This window comes from Labeo rohita, chromosome 6 (genome assembly GCF_022985175.1).
Source record: "Labeo rohita strain BAU-BD-2019 chromosome 6, IGBB_LRoh.1.0, whole genome shotgun sequence".
Lineage (NCBI taxonomy): Eukaryota > Metazoa > Chordata > Actinopteri > Cypriniformes > Cyprinidae > Labeo > Labeo rohita.
In genome coordinates this window covers 30,843,841-30,864,427 of record NC_066874.1, presented here as the reverse complement: position 1 = coordinate 30,864,427, position 20,587 = coordinate 30,843,841, and the positions used below count along the sequence as shown (strand labels likewise).

Below are 20,587 nucleotides of genomic sequence, written 5' to 3'. Positions count from 1 at the left end.
CATTTATGAAGATGCATTTCCATGTTTTTGTTTGAACTCTCTTGAGGTATACTCGAGGTATACTGAGTTTCATGAATGAATGGACCAGCAGGTTTTGGCAACATCTAGCTATCCATTTGTATGCGTGCTGTTAATGTGGAAATAGGCCACTTGACTCACAGGAAGGGGGAAGTGTGCAGGATATCCCCATGATTGTGTGTGTGCGTGCGTGAATTTGCGTGCATGTAAAGTTATGATTCATAGAAAAACAGCTGCAGGGCAAAGGCTACATTTTGACCGTGTAGAACTCAATAAATAGCGCCGACCTTAGTGTGCACAAGGGTATGCAGCAGAGAAGTTAAGTAATTTCTGTGAACGTTTGGATTGTTGTCTAGATTTAAAGGTTTAGTTCACCCGCAAAAAAAGTTTCTGTTATTATTTACTCACCCTCCTGTGGGTTCATGACAGTTGTTTTATTTTAAAGGTCATGTCTTATTTCCTAACTGGGATATTTACTTTCCTCAGTGTGCTTTGCAATTAAGCACTCAATGTAAGCTCTCCAACAAACAATACAAAGTGCATAGCTTTAGTACTGTTACTTAAATAAGCAGGACTAAGTAGCTATTCCCAGATTCCAGGGCGTCAGGTATTTGGAGGGAATCATACTTTTATACTAGTCAGTATTTGCACTGCATTATTTTGGATAGATCTAATGTCTGTATTCACCCTCACCTCATACATTATACTCAGTGTTGCACCTAATTTCCACAAAGTTCAAGAGTAATACATGTAAAGTGCCTCGCTAGCTGCTATGAACTTATGTAAAATGTCACTTACACTGACAGCCCTCAATGTATAAGCGTAGGCTGTGAAATCCAAGAGTGCAAAGATAAAATGTAGTCAAAGACAAATGGCACTAGAAATAAAGTTTAAGCTCTCAAAGTAAAAGTTGTTTCTTCTAAGAATTTAATACTGTTCTAGCACATTGTATGTTGTTGTTTTTTTTTTTTTTTTAAAAAAAATAAATAATGGCTACATAAATGTTATATATATATCATATATATATATATATATATATATATCATAGTTTAGTAGTGAGGGATGTGAGTGTGGTTATTTTGGTCCTTTATTCGGGTTTTTTTTTTTTTTTTGGCCTAGCTTGACATTTATGGATTGAAGCAAGTGTTTTCTGGAATGCACATTACTTAATTTTTCCTTTCACACCATTGAGAAATGTTTTTTTCTTTGAATCCAGAACACTTGATTCTGCTTCTCAATGACATCATATGTTACAGCTTTTTTCCTTCAATAGAATAAGTTTGTGTTCTGCGAAAATTGTCTGTTTTTGTCCACCAAAACAATAGTGCAACAATTGCACATTACCAAAAGGATTGTTCACCCAAAAATGGCATTTCTTTAATCATTTACACACCCTAATGTAGTTTCAAACTTGTATAATTAGGATCATCATGAAACTTCGTCTGATGATTAATTGTCATGCAAGTAAAATATTTTTGTCCTGAACTCACTTTTACAGTGACATTGGTTTAATATGTCCTCCTTTTGGCCGAAAAAATGTAAGACATCTTTAAATTAAGACAGATTCCTTTGACCTGTTCATTGTGATCTTTACTGGACCGGTGTGTTTGTAGGTAACATTGGACACCTCCATTTATTTGGAGAGAAGGATAATACAACAGAATTCCATCCCCACCTGCGAAAATACTGTGAAAGATTGGTTCCTATCATAATACACAGACTTGGGCGGAGAGATGTGTCTTAGTAGGGTTCACAAGGTCTCAATAAGCTAGACAAGGAATGAGAGGATAACAGGTAACCTGAGAGTTTTCCCCTTCTGTTGCACTATTTGCGATATGTATTTTAGATTGCTGAACTGGAATCAGATTACTGTCTACAGATTGTGTTTACTGTGATTGTATTTACCCTGATGCTGAGACAGTATATGTAGTATGTTAACACTGTTTTTCCTTGAAGTTTGTTAGAACATCTGGAATGAAAAGTGCTGCACGAAATAGCTTTTCAATACATTGTGATTTTTATTAAAGGAGAAGCCCTCTTCCAAAATAAAGATTCACATATAATGTACTCACCCCCTTGTCATCCAAGATGTCCATGTCTTTCTTTTTTCAGTCGTAAAAAATTCTGTTTTTTGTGGAAAACATTTCAGCATTTTTCTCTATATAATGGACTGGTTTGGTGCCCCAATTTTGAACTTCCAAAAGAAAGAAGGGTCTTATGTAGCATAACGATTGGTTATTATCATAAAAATAATACAATTGATATACTTTTTAATGTCAGACGTGTCTTACTCTGTCTGGACTGTTTTTTTCCGGTTCATGACAGTTAGGGTCTGTCGAAAAACTCCCATCTTTTCCAAGTTCAGAATTGTCCTATAAGGGTATTTGATCTTCTTTGCATGTTCACTTTGCAAAGACTGGGTCAGTACTTCTGCAGTGATGTAGGATGATTTTGAAATGATCTTTGAAGTTGAGGGAGAAAATACAATTGGAGTTTTTCGACATACCCTAACTATCTTGAGGCAGAGTACACAGAGATCAGGGAGAGCAAGGCAAGACGAGCATTTAAGTTTAAATTGTATTTAAATTGTTTTTTTTTTTTAATGAATATAACTGACTTATCGCTAGATAAGACCCTTCTTCCTCGGCTGGGATTGTTTACAAACGCGTTTGAGATTGTTTGAAGCCGCATTTAAACTACATTTTGGAAGTTCAAACTCAGGGCACCATACCAGTCCATTATATGGAGAAAAATGCTGAAATGTTTTCCTCAAAAAACAGAATTTCTTTACGACTGAAGAAAGAAAGACTATAACATCTTGGATGACAAGGGGGTGAGTACATTATCTGTAAATATTTTTTCTGGAAGTGGACTTCTCCTTTAATGTATATCGTCTAAATAAGCATAGTCATTTATATGGGGCATTAGACTGAACAAAAGTGAAGCAGTGTTTGCAGTTTCAGTTGCATTGTCTTGAATGGTGACGTATTGTAAAAGGTAAGCTAATTAGCAGTATAATGCACCCAAAACTTTACTTGACCTTGTTTCGTATGCTTCAGGCATGGATGATGCTTCAAATTGTACAGCTTATTGTGAAGAAATGCAGTATTATGACTCTACGTTTTGTCTGGCGGACGATAAAATGGGTGAAAAATCCCTTAGATTTACATCTGAATCGACTTAAGCCATATTTAGTAACCATAACGTCATAGCAAGCACACAGCAAACCATTTCATGTCCCTCCCCCTCAAGCACCCAGCGTTTAGTCCTGCTGGACGCTGATCATTAAAAGGCCTCAACACTTTTCGTTGACATCAGCCAGGCTGCTGGAGATGTATTGGAGAAACTAATGATTTCTGTCCTCCCTGTTTGGGATGACGCCAGTCTACAGCTGAGGAGCTGCCTGCCTGTGCACATTCCTGCTTCAGGACGTCCCCCTTCCCCCCTCTCCACCATCCCACAATCCCTCCGTCTGTCATGTGTAAAAACTCTGTGTACCGTGCACAGGCCTGTCTGTGAATCACCTCTGAAAGGCAACCTGTTTAAGATATGGCCGGACACTCGTACGTCTGGTACACGTGCACGCACACATACTGGATACACCCTTTCTGCCAGCTAAAGCAGACACACCCTCGTATGCACGCACAGGTGCCTATTACAGACATGCAAAGCTTGTGCTAATGAGAGACTTGATGACTAAGGCAGTTTGGAGTGCTTTATGATATTCAGTAGTGGTTAACCCATTTGGGTTTTTCAGTGGCTGATTACGATATGTTAAAGAGTAGGGTGGCTTATCAGAGTATTGGACTCTTAAGTAACACATAAAAATGCCTGCATGTCTTTGTTTAGATGAGAAAATATCAAAGCAAATATTCTGTCTAAAATTTTCACGGAACTAACTTCACTTTAGTGATTTTAAAGAAATGGTTCATTTACTCACCCTGAGGCCATCCAAGACTTTCTTCCTTTGGTAAAACTTTCAAGAGTTAGTTCACCCAAAAATAGAAAATTCTGTCATTAATTACTCAACCTTACGTCGTTCCAAACCCGTAAGACCTTTGTTCATGTTCAGAACACAACTTAAGATATTTTTGATGAAATCCGAGAGATTTCTGACCGTGTATAGACAGCAACGCAACTGAAATGTTCCCAGGCCCAGAAAAGTAGTAAGGACATCCATGAAATTGTCCATGTGACATCAGTGGTTCAACTGTAATGTTGTGAAGCGACAAGAATGCTTTTTGTGCGGAAAGAAAACAAAAATAACAGATGCCAGTTTCCTTGTTACGCAGGCTCAAAAAGCTCTTGGATTTCATCAGAAATATCTTAATTTGTGTTCTGAAATTGAACGAAGGTCTTAAGACATGGGGCTGAGGAATTAATGACAGAATTTTCATTTTTGGGTGAACTATCCCCTTAAAGATGATTTTAGCTGAATCTGTGGTCCTTAGTGATTCACAAAATACAAGTCAATGGGTTTTGTCACTTTGAGAGTCAAAAAAGCAGGTATAGGAAACTCAAAATTAATACCTGTGGCTTTTGGCGATTATATTGAGGAACAACTGATCTGTGCAAAAAAACCTAAACATTACTGAGAGCATTATTATGAGACTGAGCTCCAAACTCTTTTGAGCATGCTCCGTTTACCTGAGGCTGTGGATTACGGGTAATGTTGTAAAAAAAAAAACATTAATTATCTTGCACAGGTTGGTCATTTTGCTTCATAAGACCTCAGTGCTGGGTGTGCCTTTAAATGGATGTGTGAAGTCTATTGTCAATAAGCCAAAGATTATGTTAGTGTAATGGCTAATAAATATACAGATATGAATTTAAATAGCTTTTCATTTTTAAATTAGTTGACGAGAAAGCCGCTGTAATAGAGTAGGACCTCTATTTCAAGAAAAGCATTCCTCAAGAATAATTGTTTTTAGCTTGTAGTGCTATCATTTTCACATTAGAAACAACTAAAAGTCACATTTTATTGGACTGGCCCACTTTTGATGCAATAGACAACTTTATATGTAGACATGTTTTCTAAGATTTTACCAGAAATATTTAAAATATATATATAATATTTAAACTTTTCTTTTTGTTTGGTTTTCATTATTATTGAATTTTTGTAACTGTTTTTGCCTTGAATATGCTTACATGGCATTAAAATCCATAGTACTACTAATACTAACAACCAAAAGCTGTCCATTTTCTTATAAAATGTCCTCCAATAATCTTTTTCATTTACAGTTTTGAAAAATCACTTTTTACAGTGTGGTTTGTAAATACAATGGCGTATATGTTTTTAATTGCAGCTTAGGTGTGCAAATAGTTTTGGCATGACTCAATATGCTTAGCATATATACAGTCGTATATACATTGCACTCATATTAGTTACTCTTCTGTCTCTTCTCCATATGATAGTATAGATGAAACGCGTAGTCAAGTTTTGCAGATGCATGACAGTTATTTTCTATTTTTGTCACCGCTGTGTTTTTGTGGGATCGCCTTTTATAGCTTAGTATGTGGATCATTAGGGTGCTGTTGATTTACAGTACTGTGCGACATCTCCCTTGAGTCCTTATTAGAGAGGGGGAGATGTTTCTAAAAACATTTATTATTAATCAAAGAAACCATCTGCGAGGGATGCCATTTTTACATTTGAAATTCAGTGGTTGATCCTTATTGCAGCTTCTGCCCGCGCGTACCATACATGTGTCTGTTTTGTCACTTGATACAGTGGACCAACAGGTTTTCTGTCCTCTCCTCGTCCTCCGCTCTGTGTCACCACCTCTTTACCACAGCAACTGGCGAAGATGAGAAGGATCGAAGACAGGAACTGATAATATATTTCTTTCATGCCGTTGAAAGCAAAGCTCTGGGGGGTTACTTCACAGGAGTGGTCCTCTTCTGAGAGCCGAGGGAGAAAGAACTGAGAGTTTGAAAAGGAAATGGTTCACAGGACAGATTTGGTTGGAGGGTTCTTGTGGGTGGTTCGTCCTTTTAAGTTTCTGACAGACTCAGGAAAGCCCTGGAGGCATGCGTACAAATCATGGTCACTAGTTTCCTATGAGATGCATACTTAGTGATAGCCTTACGTGCTGTAATTATGGCCACCGGAAAGAGCTAGTAAAATTAAGGTTGCGCCTCAATTTGCATACTTACACTATACACTAAAAGTTCTTTGCTGGTGATAAGAAAGATCATGTTTTGAGTGTGTAAGACATTGACCTAGACCTAGACCTAAATTGTCATAAAGTTGTGTTTGTATAATGTGTAAGCATTAGCTTACATGTTTTAATGCCTTAATTACTCTTTACCTATTACATGTATGTAGTATTGCAAACAATTTGAAATTATATCTCCTATGTACCTGAGGTTAATATACTTACTTATTAGAGGTTAAAAACAATACTTTGTCTGTGGAATATGCAGTCTCTCCTAGTAAATAAAGACTTAATGACTTATGTAGGTCATATGTGACCCTGGACCACAAAACCAGTCATAACGGTCAGTTATTTGAAATTGTGATTTGTAATAAATAAGCTTTCCATTGGTGTATGGTTTGTTAGGATAGGAGAATATTTGGCCAAGATTTAACTATTTGAAAATCTAGAATCTGAGGGTGCAAAAAATCAAAATATTGAAAAAAAACACCTTTAAAGTTGTCCAAATGAAGTTCTTAGCAATGCATATTACTAATCAAAAATTAAGTTTTGACGTATTAACAGTAGGAAATTTACAAAGTATCTTGAGGAATCATGATATTTACTTAATATCCTCATGATTTTTGGCATAAAAGAAAAATCAATATTTTTGACCCATACAATGTATTTTTGGCTATTGCTACAAATATACCCATGCTACTTAAGACTGGTTTTGGGGTCCAGGGTCATATATTTCAGTTAGACTTAATTCTCAATACTATTTAACAAAAAACATGCATCTAAATGAAAATAAGATCTGTTTGCTTCAGTTTGTTCACATTAAAATGGTAAAATATTATTACAAATTATGACAAAGCTGAATGTTCAGCATTATTACTCCAGTCTTTAGTGTCACCTGATTCTTCAGAAATCATTCTAATATGCTGGTTTGATGCTCAAGAAACATTTTTATTATTATCAATGTTGAAAACAGATGTGGAAACTCTGGTGCCTTTTTCAGGATTCTGACAAATAAAATGTTTAAAAGAACAGTGTTTATCTGATGTAAATGTTAATAATCAATTTAATCAATTTAATATGTCCTTGCTGAACAAATGCATTATTTTCTGTAAAACATTTAAACAGTATTGTATATGCAATCTTATCTACTAGGTTTTTGTTTTGTATCATCACATTTAAATTCAGTTCTGGAAGAGTCGTTACTAATCTGTGCTTTAATTACTGCAAGATCTTGTTGACGCCCACGAGACGGTAGACTGTAAACCATGTCAGGGCAATTACATTTTATGGCCTCCTTACAAAGCATTTCCAAGCATGTGTATTTTTAGTGATTAGCTGAAAGACTTGATATATTTTTCATTTGTAGAGGGAATGAAATGCACGCAATTATGCAGATTTTATTCAAATCAGACTGTAGTTTCGTGTTTCAGAAATGTATTGTGTCTAAAGAATAAAGTCCACCCCAAAACCTGTTTATGTTGGATAAGCATTTTTTTTATTTTATATTGATTAATTGCAAGAAAGAAGCCAACTGCATTAAAAGCATTATGTTACACAGTTTTACATGTTACATAATTTTGTTACTGAATATTATAACTGAAATGTATAATGTAAGCAAATTAGTTAATTTTGGGCTGACATGTAGCAATATCTTCAGTAATAGAGATTTTTCACATTTTTGAACTCTGTCTTTGTCACTTTCTTCACTGTTTGATGCAAATCAAATAAATTGAAACATCATGTGGTAGATAACTAAAGTATAACTGCTAAAGTATTTATGTGTCCTGCTTGTGAAAACAGACCAGTCAGCATTTTATGAGATTTTCTATAAGCAGGATCAGCTGTTACTGATACCCGTTATTGCGAACAGAATTAGCTTGATTTGGATTAGATTTAATAAACATTAGAGCCAAAAAAAACAATCTTAGTCATACTGTGATCACTAATGACTAATAGACATTCTGATTCATATGTCTGTGATGCTGTGAAATGACAGCTTGTCGAGTAACTGTGTGATTAAAAGTTTGGAAATGTTGTACCTGGTTTGTATGACATTCAGCTGAACGATACATTGTGTACCTCTTTCAATTTGTACTTATGCAATCAATCTAGTAATTAAAAGTTGCATTTGTCACACAACCAGATAGTCAGCAAAGTTATTGGATGTGACAACCTGTTATAATTGCTGTGTTATTCATCATTGTTGCTTCTTGTTTGTCCAAGCTAGTGAATAAATTTGCCTTGGCTGTTTTTGGTGTAAACACAATCTCACGTGATCTCAGTGTTGTCTCTTAATATTTTCTTGCACATTTTAGGGGATTTTAAAAGGGATTTCAATAAACCCATAGCTCTAAATATAAAATTTCAGTGCATATCCATGTCTTATAGAGTTATATAGAATGTAGTCAACAATTACAAATGATATTTTCAGCAGATAAATACTGATGATGAACACCAGTTGAGCTGAGAGTGAAGTGTAATGATTTACTATGGTTTGCCCTGACTAACCCTCTCTTCTTCTCTCTCATTGTTTGTTCTGTAGGCGAGTTATCCTGCCTGGGAGGACTTTGTCACCAAAGGAGCTAAGCTACAATCTCAGTTAAGGTAAGAACAGGCCTCCTGCGTTACACGCTACCTTGAATGGGGAGTAGTTGTTATAATCTTGTTTCGAAAGCAGGAAATGTGCTTGATTATTACATCATTCAGGAAGGATTTGTCATCCAATGTATGAGGAGAGCTAATAAAGGCACATTTGAGAAAAATGTCTTTCAAAAGATGCAAAAAGGCGGTGATGAAGAAAGAAGGGGATTTCATAATGAAGAACTAATTTTGAAGTAGTTTCTTTTAAATGCAGACAGGAAAGGCGATGCGTTTAGTTTGACACAAATGAAAATAATGTATAGTTCATTCAATAGGTTGTTCTGTCAACAGATTGTGGCATTTGCAAGCCTTTGTACTTTCATGATGTGATGTATCTTTGAATGAAGATAAAAAAAAAAAAAAGAACAGGATTTTATCCATCATGAATTGAATGGATATTGAATCACAATCTGTTTTTTTTGTCCAATGTTTTGTTGACTGAATGATCGACACCAAGATATGCAACAGTTCAACCCACTGAACAAACAACACATCTTTCCCTTGTGTTCTTTTGCATTAGATGAAATATGAAATCAATAAAGTACAGAAAAGCTTATCATAGGATGAATAGATCTTTTAGGGTAGCCGTTGGTCCCATTTTTACAGTGCATCCCCTCTGCCTGACCTCTCTGTTCTGTCCCTGGAGAGTAAACAGGCTAATGACCCTCCCAAAGGTCCACTCCATTCCTACAGATAAACATCAAACACGCTCCACTCACACACACAATTACCGCTGCCAGCTCCGCCGTCTGGGCTGCCAGGAGCTGATCATGGTCTGCTTTTTAAAAGTTCCTCATGACTTTGAGCATTGCTAGTGTTTTTGTAAACACTGTGTTGGTACAGCGTTGCTGTATATCATGGTATGTCTAGCTGATCAACATCACAGTGCATGCAAATATAGATACTAGACTAGCTGGTTTGGGAATGGTGGTTTGCATTAAGATTTACAGCAGCCATTTAAGGTGTAGTTGTGCTGACTTAAAGAAAATGAAACTTTTTTTTTTTTTGTTGTTGGTTATAAAATAGAATTCATGTTTGAAAAATGTATTTAATATTTGTAAAAATCCAAAGGTTTTTGCAAAAGATATATGAAACCACTCTAGTACAAGATTACAGTTCTGATTGGTTGAAACATGTTTGAATCCAGTTTTTTAACTGGGTCACAATGGTTGACTAATTAGCTAGTCATCCAGCAACTGACCATCATGACGCATCGCTATGAACATGGTTTATCCAACCCGAATTCAGAACTATCAGTTTAAAAATACTCTTCAAACAAAGTAACCAGTAATCTGTTTTTCCGGGGTATCCCTACCATTAACCCAACCTCTGTTCCTAAAGCTAGAGAAGTTCTTAAAGGTCCACTTAAGTGCTTTGAAACCCTAGCATTATACTATGTGTTAATGTAATTTCAACTGAAACAGGAAGACAGGGCAGGACAGTCCCGCCCCCTTCTTAAAATGGCCAATAGCGTTTCGTTTATATATCAACTCTTGGCTAGAGCTGTTGAGCTTGGTAAAACCACATTTGACAGTGTATGACAGCCACAATCTCATCCATATCGCTATAAATATACTATGATGTGTAAAATTGAAATGGGTCCGAATCATTCAATACACTTTGTGGTCTGCAACAACTCGTGCATATGATCTGTGCCATCCGTGTCTTTGGACCAGAGCAGACTGTGTGCACTTCTGCAGTTTGCGTAAAACCAGACTTCTTTCGCTCCAATAGAAAGCATATTTACACTGATTGTTTCCTTTCCCCTATATAGTGCACGTTCACCATACAGTAAATACTAATTCTGTGAACAAGTAGCCGATTTCAGCTGCAGCTTTAGCTTCTATGTATAGTGTTGGGGGCAGGACGCTTCGGATTCAAATTCATTTGATTGGACAGAAAGTTTGATGAGAAGCTGAAGTGCAGGGTGATGCCATATTGGCAGAAGTTAGAGAACGTAAGGTTTGAATGCTAATATCTCTAAATGCGAATTTTGTCATTGTTTTGAAACACACTAGCTTATAGATAGCCTTAAGGCTAGCATGTTCATACTAAAAGCCAACAAACTTCAATTTTGATTTCATGGGGACTTGCTCTTCAAACAGAAAGTAACTAGTAATCTGTTTTTCTGGGGTATCCCTACCATTAACCCAACCCCTGTTCCTAGAGCCAGAGCAGTTCTTAAAGAGATGACTGTTGTGAGTCTACCTATCGGGTACAAAAGCTTTTGGAGGACTTGGGGGGCCACTGTGGGGAGGTGGGGGAATTGCTGAAAGGCTGTACTTTGTAGTTTGTATCACCTGATACCACAGAGCTCTCTCTGATAAGCCGAGATCTCCCTCTTCAGAATGAAGGCTCTCAATGGATCCCTACAATGGCACCATTGACCCTGTCAGTATGTGCCTGTGTCCCAGCAGATGAACACGCTGAACTCTTTCCATTGAGTGACTCGGACCGTTTTCCATATACTGAAGCGGGAGAAGGCTATAGATGTTTTTCACCGCCTTAATCAAATGTATATGTTAGTTTTCAGATGTAAAAGGGAATTAAAGTCTGTTTGTCAAAAGTCAAATCAAGTAGGATTAGGAATTTTAAACAAGACCATTTTATTTTATGGCCACAAGTTTAATATGCCAGGCACAGATTGCTGGTCTAGAATGTTTTTTTTTGTTTTGTTTTGTTTTTTTAAACAAACTTTTCCTATTATAATTGAGTTTCTATAATGAGCAAGTTTCTGTTTCTAATGTGCTGCATAGCTACTCCAGCTGTTTAATTATCTTGGTTTGTATAACATAAAATGATTTTGTGAATAATTATATATTTAAATAACTGTTATGTGAAGGTATTTAGTGATGTTTTTGTTTTATGTATACTAATTTAAATAATCTTTTGTATATATTTCCATTAGGGCTGGCAATTATGCAATTAATCGCATACAAAATAAAAGTTTAAGTTTGCCTAATATATGTGTGTGTACTGTGTGTAATTATTATGTGTGTATATATAAATACACACAAATTAATGTATATATTTAAGAGAAATATGTTATGTACAAAATATTTTTATTTATATATAATATAAATTCTAAAAAATGATAATTAATACATATACTTGTACATATTTCTTAAATATATACATGTATATATTTATATATACATAATAATTACACACAGTATACACGCATATATTAGGCAAACTTAAACGTTTATTTTGTATGCGATTTAATCGTTTGCCAGCCCTAATTACCACATATATATATATAAAGTGTATGCATGTATATGCAGTTGTAAGACAAATATTATAAAGAAATTGTAATGCTTTTTTGATACAAATGGAATGGCATTGAAAAGAAAATTTGGAAATCCAAAGTTGCAAATTTAACTTGTGTGCAAAACTCAAATATATAGCATAAAACATTTGTGAATAAGCACCATTTCCATGCAACGAGTCAAAAGAGAACAAAATCGTCAGTTCCTGATGAACAGGCACTAAATATCACTAAGAAAAGTAGGAGAAGCCACTGAATAGAATACATTTCATATGTAATCAATTACTTGTGCTTTAGAGCGAGCAGACAGAACACAATAAATGCAGTCGTTGCTTCGGAGGTGGATGTCTGCTGTTTGGAAAGACAGTTGTGTAATATATTTATATTATAATATATATAATTTCTGATGCAATACTCGAAAATGCACATAAAAACAGAGTGATGGAAACAGTATTTTTCTTGACACTTCCATTGTAGAAAAGGCATTACAACTGCATTTGTTTTTGTTACTAGTTTAATAATGCTTTCAACTATCAGTATGACTTTTGTAGTTTTAGTTCTTTTTAATGAAGAACTCAAAATTCAGAATTAAAAAAGGGTAAAAAACTATGCAGATTGTTTTGTTGTAAGTTGTACTTTAGTTATCAGCATCTTCAGGTATTTAAACATCATTCATCCAGGTCATTGTAGGCTGCTGTGTTAACGTTGGCTCCTATGTCTCTACCTGGCGCAAGCTCCAGAAATCTGTCAGTGGAAATATTTGTCATGATATACCGACTATTAGCAAGAATCCAGTCAAAGCCACTTTGCTTGTGGGTTTTTCTTACAAACAAACTCTTTCTCTTTCTGTCGTTCAGGACAACAATCATCGTCACTAGCTCATTCCTGGATGCTTTCCAGAAAGTGGCTGACATTGCAACTGGAACACGAGGTAAGATGAGATCTCTACCTTCTTTGTCTCTCTCTCTCCTGTCTCACCCCACAAACAGTCTGTCTCTCCAGTGATGATAATGAGGAAAGCAGGCAAGCCGTACTTTACAGGAAAGGTTATTCATCAGAAACATGAAGCATTAACTCAGAACACCTCAAGACTTGTCCAAATGTCTTTTCCTTTTTTAAGGCAGATGTGGGCCGTATAACACTAAAGTGAGAAGACGGCATGTTTTATAGCTTTCCTAATGATGGTACTCCTGGTGAAGCGCTTGAAACTGAGAAATAAATTCACACGAACACGCTGGAATTTGACAGCGCATATTGATAAACTGTTTGGTTCATGTTTTGAGCAGAATTTCATATGTTATTTACCACTTTCTGCCAGTTTGAAGTGCAGACTCCAGCAGAGATGTGCAAACACTGTGGTGTTAGCAAAACAGTGCTGTGTTTGTTGGAGCATTATGGCCAATCCAACACAGCAATGTTGACTCGACCAATGGCATGATTTGGGGTGGGGCTATCTGTTTGAGTAACCAATGGCAGACGGGGGTTTGTTTGGGAATTCCAGTTGAAAACATACATTGTATTTACATTTTTGTTTGATGAGATGCTAAAAGCGCATATCATACAAGTTGTTTCACTTTCTGTTTTATAATTTCAAACTTGTTTGTAGGATAATGTTGTTTATTTTTTTTGAACGAGATTAAGGGAATTGTGTTTTGAATTGAAGATTAGCTTTTTCTTATCGTTCCCACAGTCAAAATAGAGAACTAGTAATGCAGGTTATCCTGTTATGCCCTATATGTAGTGTATTATCTTTTTGTTTATTCTATATTATCTCTTTGAGATTTGTAATTTGTTTGTTTGAACACTATGAGGTCTCACCTTTAGGGCAGTGTGTTAACATCCTGAAATAAGCGGTGTAAAATCCGGTCACCCAAGGCAACGAATGTTCAACCTTAATTCACACAGAACCAAAAGAAGGTCATCACTGTATTGTTCTCTGCTCTGACAATTGGAGGAAGGCATGAGCGTCTCATAATGGCCCGGATTGGGTTACATGGCTCTACTCCTTGTTAAGGTGACCTGTTAGTTTCTAGTCTTTATGCTGTGTGTTTACACTCCTCGTTCGTTGTACTGCCACTGTGATGTAGCCCTGACTCTGTTTATCTTGCTGATAGTCCAAGAATTTTACCTTGATCTTATGTCGCCGAACGCTAAGTGAGATTAGTATAACAAAAACACGAACGCTGCTGTCTAGAGTTGTTGTTTTCAGTCCACTTAATGAATTCAATCAGTGTAGCAAAGGATTGTAAGTGTGCTTCATTTTCTTGACCCCTTTACTTGTTTAAGCTTTATTTTAGACTTCATGTACTCCATTTTCCTTGATCTAATTAGTGTACAAAGAAACAATGCAACCATAGTAAATAATTTGTGAGTTGTTTTGTTTGTCGCTGAAACCTGATCTGTTTCTAATGTGCTGTTCCACAGATGAATAGCCTAATGGCAAAGAAGTTATATCTTAGTTCAGTTGTGAGTTGTGAAATAAATAAAAAGGCATTTCTAATGCCAATAAAATAAGGTCTAATTCCAGTTTTCAGAAATGCAACTGACATCAGACTTCCACCTTGGAAACTTGATGTCGTGTGAAACAGTATTTGTGCAGGACGCAGACAGTATTTCAATGCACAAGAATATAGAACGGAGCCGTAGTATTAATTTATTCTGTGTTTTGCCCTAAATTGCACATGCAAATATTTTCATACCCTAAGAGAATTCATTTATCCAAAACACAGAAGAGGTCTTGACATGCCAGATAAAGGGAGTGAAAGAGCGTTTAAAGATTTAGCTGCCCGTGGTGCTGCCGCACCTTAACTTGAGAGAGCTGTCATGATTCAAACCTGCTGTGTCATGCCTTCTGATGCAAACAGTTGCATGAAATGTCTTTCTTTGGTGGTCTTTACCGTGTTGAGGAGGTGCGTTTTTGTTCTCGCAGAAGATAAAGGAACGGTGCACGTGTTTGGATTGGGATTGAGTTTGTGTTTGATTAGGAAGTTAGAGTTGACATGCTTGGCATCTCTTTTAGTCTGAGGAGGTTTACGTTCTTTGGATTGTTGTCGGCTTTGTGACAGGCTTGTTATTTTTGTAGTAACTTTCACTCTCATTCTCTTTACTGATAAATTCATCCATGATGTGAGAAATTAAGATCATTGATAACATGCACACTTGCTCTCTGTTGTCTGATTTCCACCAGGACCCTTGACTTGAGTCTCAGTATTGATTATGTTGACAGGCATATCAGCTGCTGATCCGCCCACATCCCCAAAACCTGATCAATCGACTTATTGATCACAGCTGAGACAGCTTTGCTAAACCAACCCATATGCTTGGGTTTTTTGCTGTTTTAAAAAAAAGTTAATTTGTTTTCTAGAAAATTAAGTTAAATTCAATTAAATCTCAGTTACAAATAATTCTAATTTACATTTGCAGTTAAATTAAATTATAGCTACATGTTGATATGCATAATTCATGAAAACTACAGTTATTTAATGTAATTATAGTTTGAATTAAATACTTACAATAATGTGCTTTTTGTAAATAATGATTTGCCGGTTATACATTTCCTAACATTCATTAATAAATATTATGCATTTATTTATTTTTAGATATTTAGGATTGGATATCTGTTGACCAGTAGTGGATTTTTAATTGTTTCTTGATTCTGATTGGTCAGTCATAGCATTCTCAGGACAAATGTGATCGTGGACCACAAAACCAGCCATAAGTGGCATGGGTATATTTGTAGCAATAGCCAACAATACATTATATGGGTCAAAATGATCAATTTTTCTTTTATGCCAATAATGATTAGGCTATGAAGTGAAGAAGATATTTTGTACATTTCGTACCATAAATATATGAAAACATAATTTTTGATTAGTAATATGCATTGCTAAGAACTTCATTTGGAATTTCTTTTTTTTTTTGCACCCTTAGATTCCAGATTTTTAAATAGTTGTATCTCAGCCAAATATTGTCCTATCTTAACATACATTAATAAAAAAAGCTTATTTATTCAGCTTTCAGATGATGTATAAATCTCAATTTAACAAATTGACCCTTATGACTGGTTTTGTGGTCCAGGGTCACAAATATTTTAGGGTAATGTCCTTGTCACCCTGTTGATCTTTATTTTGCAATAATGACCAGCTGACTGGACATTATCCCTTACTTATCAACCCATGTCTAACCCAAGATCAATGATATTAATGAATGATAAAGACCAGACCAGATCTCCAACATGGCCTTGTCTACACTATCTTTCATCTAAAGCGTCTGTCCATGTAGTAGCTAAAGGCAGGATTGCTACCCCATCCTCCATCTTTCTAATCCATCCATTCATCTATTCCACACTCATGGACTGCATTGATTGATGCTTTTTTTTTTCCTGTTCTCTCTGGAGATTACGGTCCAAAGGCGCCTTGCATGCTCTTCTTCAGCTTCTCTCTTCATCGGTTTGTGATTTGCAATCTCGCCTCCATTTTACAACCTCATTCCTTCCATCCATAACAGATGAGGCAGAAATCGCCCGCTCCCTTGTTTTTTCTCCGTCCATCCGTTTTCTCACACAGCACTTTTAAAGCAGCTCCTCAGAGGACAGCTGGTGGCCTAAATGTGCTGTTCATAAGTTTGTGCCCTAGCGAATAGAAAAGCGGGACATTCTAGCGTTCACTTCTAAGGAAAATTCTTCATCTTATCTCACTAAACATTAGCTCTTGTACAGCCCACTGATGATATAATCAAGTATCTGAGTAGCTGCTCTTTACGTGTACTATGTGTGTAAAGACTCATGGACAGCTGTATTAAGATGAAATGGGAAGAACAGATGTATGATGAACATTTGGAGGTATAGTTGGAGTCGTCAAAACCACCATTACACCGTCACTGACCGGGGTGCTGTTTTGGTCCCACACCTGTTTTGGTCAGCGCCTGGTTCACAGCTGCCACGCTTTCACAAAGGGGCCACACCAGCCCCAGTTGTCTGTAAATATGCGTGCACGCGTTTAGATCCCCTACTGACCCTCAAACGTCAGACCCCACTGCAAACATTCCAGATACAGGAAGGATTAAAGTGCACTAGGAAGGCTGGATCGGCATGTATGTGTTTGTGGGGAATTTAACCCACTGAGAGAGCTGACCCTCACTACCCCCCTCCGCAACCCCAGCTGAGAGTGATTGAGCATGCGGCGAGCAGCTGTGAAGTCCCATGACCCTTCCACGTAAAAGACTATGTATGTATGCCATACAGCATTATTTAAACGTATATCTGACCTATTTAACTAGCTCCATCTAGATTTAAACCTCAAAAAGTCTTAAGCAGGGCTTCTCTGCCGTTTCTGCTAAGCCCTTTAAAGAAACCGAAAATTACGTCATCACTTACTCACCCTCATGTCATTTCAAACCTGTATTGCTTGCTTGCTTCTCTGGAACACAAAAGGAGATATTTATAATGAGGCTTTAGGCTGTTAAGTTTCAAGTAGAAATTCAGTATATTAGAATGATTTTTGAAGGATCACGTTGACACTGAAGACTGAAGCTTTAGTATATAGTATCGGGATCCGCTTCCAGGACAACAATTTACAGATAATGTACTCACCCTCTTGTCATCCAAGATGTTCATGTCTTTCTTTCTTCAGTCGTAAAGAAATTATGTTTACTGAGGAAAACATTTCAGGATTTTTCTCCATATAATGGACTGATATGGTTCCAGATGCAGTTTAAACGCGGCTTCAAACGATCCCAAATGTTATTGTAAACTATCCCAGCCGAGGAAGAATGGTCTTATCTAGCGAAACAATCGGTTATTTTCATAAAAATAGTACAATTTCTATACTTTTTAATGTCAAACGCTCATCTTGTCTTACTCTGCCTGGAATGTGTGTATACTGGCTCAAGACAGTTAGGGCATGTCTCAAAACTCAGATTGTATTTTCTGCCTCATCTTCAAAACCACCCTATATCGCTGTTTTACCTTTTTGTTAAGGGTATTTGATCTTCTTTGCATGTTCACTTTGCAAAGACTGGTTTGGAACTTCTGCAGCGATGTAGGATGATTTTAAAATGATTTTTGAAGTTAAAGGAGAAAATACGATCTGAGTTTTTCAACATACCCTAACTGTCTTGAGCCAGAATACAGAGTTCAGGGAGAGCAAGACAAGATGAGCATTTGAGATTAAAAAGTATTTAAATTGCATTTTTTTAAATAAAAATAACCGATCGTTTTGCTAGATAAGACCCTTCTTCCTCGGCTGGGATCGTTTACAACCGCATTTGGGATTGTTCGAAGGCACATTTAAACTGAACCTTAAAATAAAGTGTGACTGAAAAGAGTTATTTTAAATTGTAATAATATTTTACAATATTCCAGTTACAATATTACTCTATTAAGTGAGATAAACATTTTGTATCGTGTAGAATCATTCCGAATGTTTTTGGGAACTGTCAACTTAAGAGGTCCATTCAGTAAATGATAACAGGATTTGAATATTTGAGCAAACTTTTCCTTCAAGTATCATTTTATTATTCAGAGAATATTTGGATTTGTCTCTGATACATTGCTCTTTCCTGTGATTCACCTTTCTGATAAATCACATTGATGTAGATGAATAATGGACTGATTTTTCCATGCTACCATATTTATTTAGTCCCTCTGTGTGATGGTACATTCTCTGTTGAAAAGACCTGCAAAAACTTGCCTTATGAATCATAAGGTTGGTGACATGCAGTGGATGAGTTCCCTTAGGGCCATTTTGAAGCAGATGTTTTTTAAAAGAACAAAAATGTTTTTTTTCTCTAGTCTTTTAGGGAACTCGTGACTAGTTACCACAGTGTAAGACATTACATAATTAGTTGGCACACCCAGTGTTTTATCTGAAGTGAAACTGCCTGTGGAGGTTTAGAGATTCACATAATATTTTCAGTGTGATAAAGTACAGTATGACATAGGAGTGTCAAGTTTAATGTTAGTTTGCATCCTTAAGATTTATTCTTCCAATTTGTTTTCCCATTTCATGCTATGCCTTGGGTATGCATGGCTGTGCTTCTCTAATTAAAAGAAAAAAATATTTTTTAAATTTAAAATAACAGTTTTTATTTGAACATGTTTTAAAATGTATTTAATTCCTGTGATCCAATGCTGAATTTTCAGCATCATTACTCCAGCCTTAATTGTTGCATGATCCTTCAGAAATCATTCTAATATGCAGGTTTGCTGAAAAAACATTTCTTATTATTGTCAATGTTGAAAACAGGTGTGCCACTTAATATTTTTGTGGAAAACGTGATGCATCTTTTTAAGATTCTTTGATAAAAGAACAGCATTTATTTGAATTTTTTTGTGACATTGAAAATGTCACTTTTGATTAAATAAATGCAACCTTGCTGAATAAAAGGGTAGTGTCTTTCAAAAAAACTAATAAAAATATTTTATTTAGGAAACAAAATATATTTTTAATGGTTTAGTTTAGGACTGGGTGATTTTTCTGATTTTATCGATTAATTTGAATGTAATGTTTTGCCACGATTAAATTTTTCAGAAATCTAGGAATTGCAATTTAGTATGGAAATAATATTACCAAAAGTTAGAATCAGACACTTTGACATTATGCCAGTGATCACAGTAAAGAGAAAAGAACAAACCGTTACGTGTTACGCGCTCAACGCTAGTCACCATTCACACAGAATGCACTTTTGTGTTAACAAAGATGCAACGCGGGCAGTGGAATAAGAAAAGCATGCAAAAAGATGGGAGTGAACCTCTTTTAACTTGAGCGGCATGTTTTAAGACGCAAGTGCGAAGTGTAGAAAAACGAAGGAAAAGCAATGCAATTGAATATAAAAAAAAATCTGTGAAGAACTACTACTTTATGTCTGATATTTCATGTTTGCATCATGGTGACAGGCTGAAAGCTGCTGTTCATTGTTTTTACAGATTATTTATAGTTAATAGTTTACTGGTGTTTTACTTTGTCATTTTAAATTTGAATTACCTTGACTTTTGAGGTGTTTTTTTTTTTTTTTTTTTTTTTTTTTCTTCTTCTAGTATTTTTCCTGAACATATAATATGTATAAGACAATTATATGCAAGATATAGTTGTAGTTCATGCATCTTTTCTGCAAAGATATTTAACAAGTGATTTGTTTAACATTTACATAACATTGACAACTTCATGTGTCTTGCAATTGGAAAAAAAAAATAGAATTTTCTTTAACTAGAAGTTTAATAAAAAAAAGTTTTCAGTTGTAGCTACATTTTCAGGTTGACTAGTTAAAAATCATTAAAAAAAAAATTGAGAATTGGTCAAACATTCTGAAAAAAATCGAGATTTAAATTTTTTGCCATATCGCCCAGCCTTCGTTTTCTATCATGAACAGAGCCATTACTTGTAATAGTGCACATTGCACTCAAAAATGACAAGATTGGCTAAAAGCTGACATTTCCTGTCTGGTTGTCTAGTGTTTTGTGCTTTCTGGGAGTGCTTAAGTTTTGGTCAGTTTTCAAGAAACAGAG

At 35.8% G+C, this 20,587-nt stretch overlaps 1 protein-coding gene across 1 annotated transcript in view; it reads left to right on the top strand.

Annotated features, from left to right (window-relative positions):
• mtss1 (MTSS I-BAR domain containing 1) overlaps positions 1-20,587 on the top strand; it is a 55,336-nt gene that overhangs the window by 2,304 nt on the left and 32,445 nt on the right. The window contains 2 exon segments of the mRNA XM_051112251.1: positions 8,719-8,780; positions 12,942-13,015. Of these exon segments, the coding sequence (XP_050968208.1) occupies positions 8,719-8,780; positions 12,942-13,015 (136 nt within the window).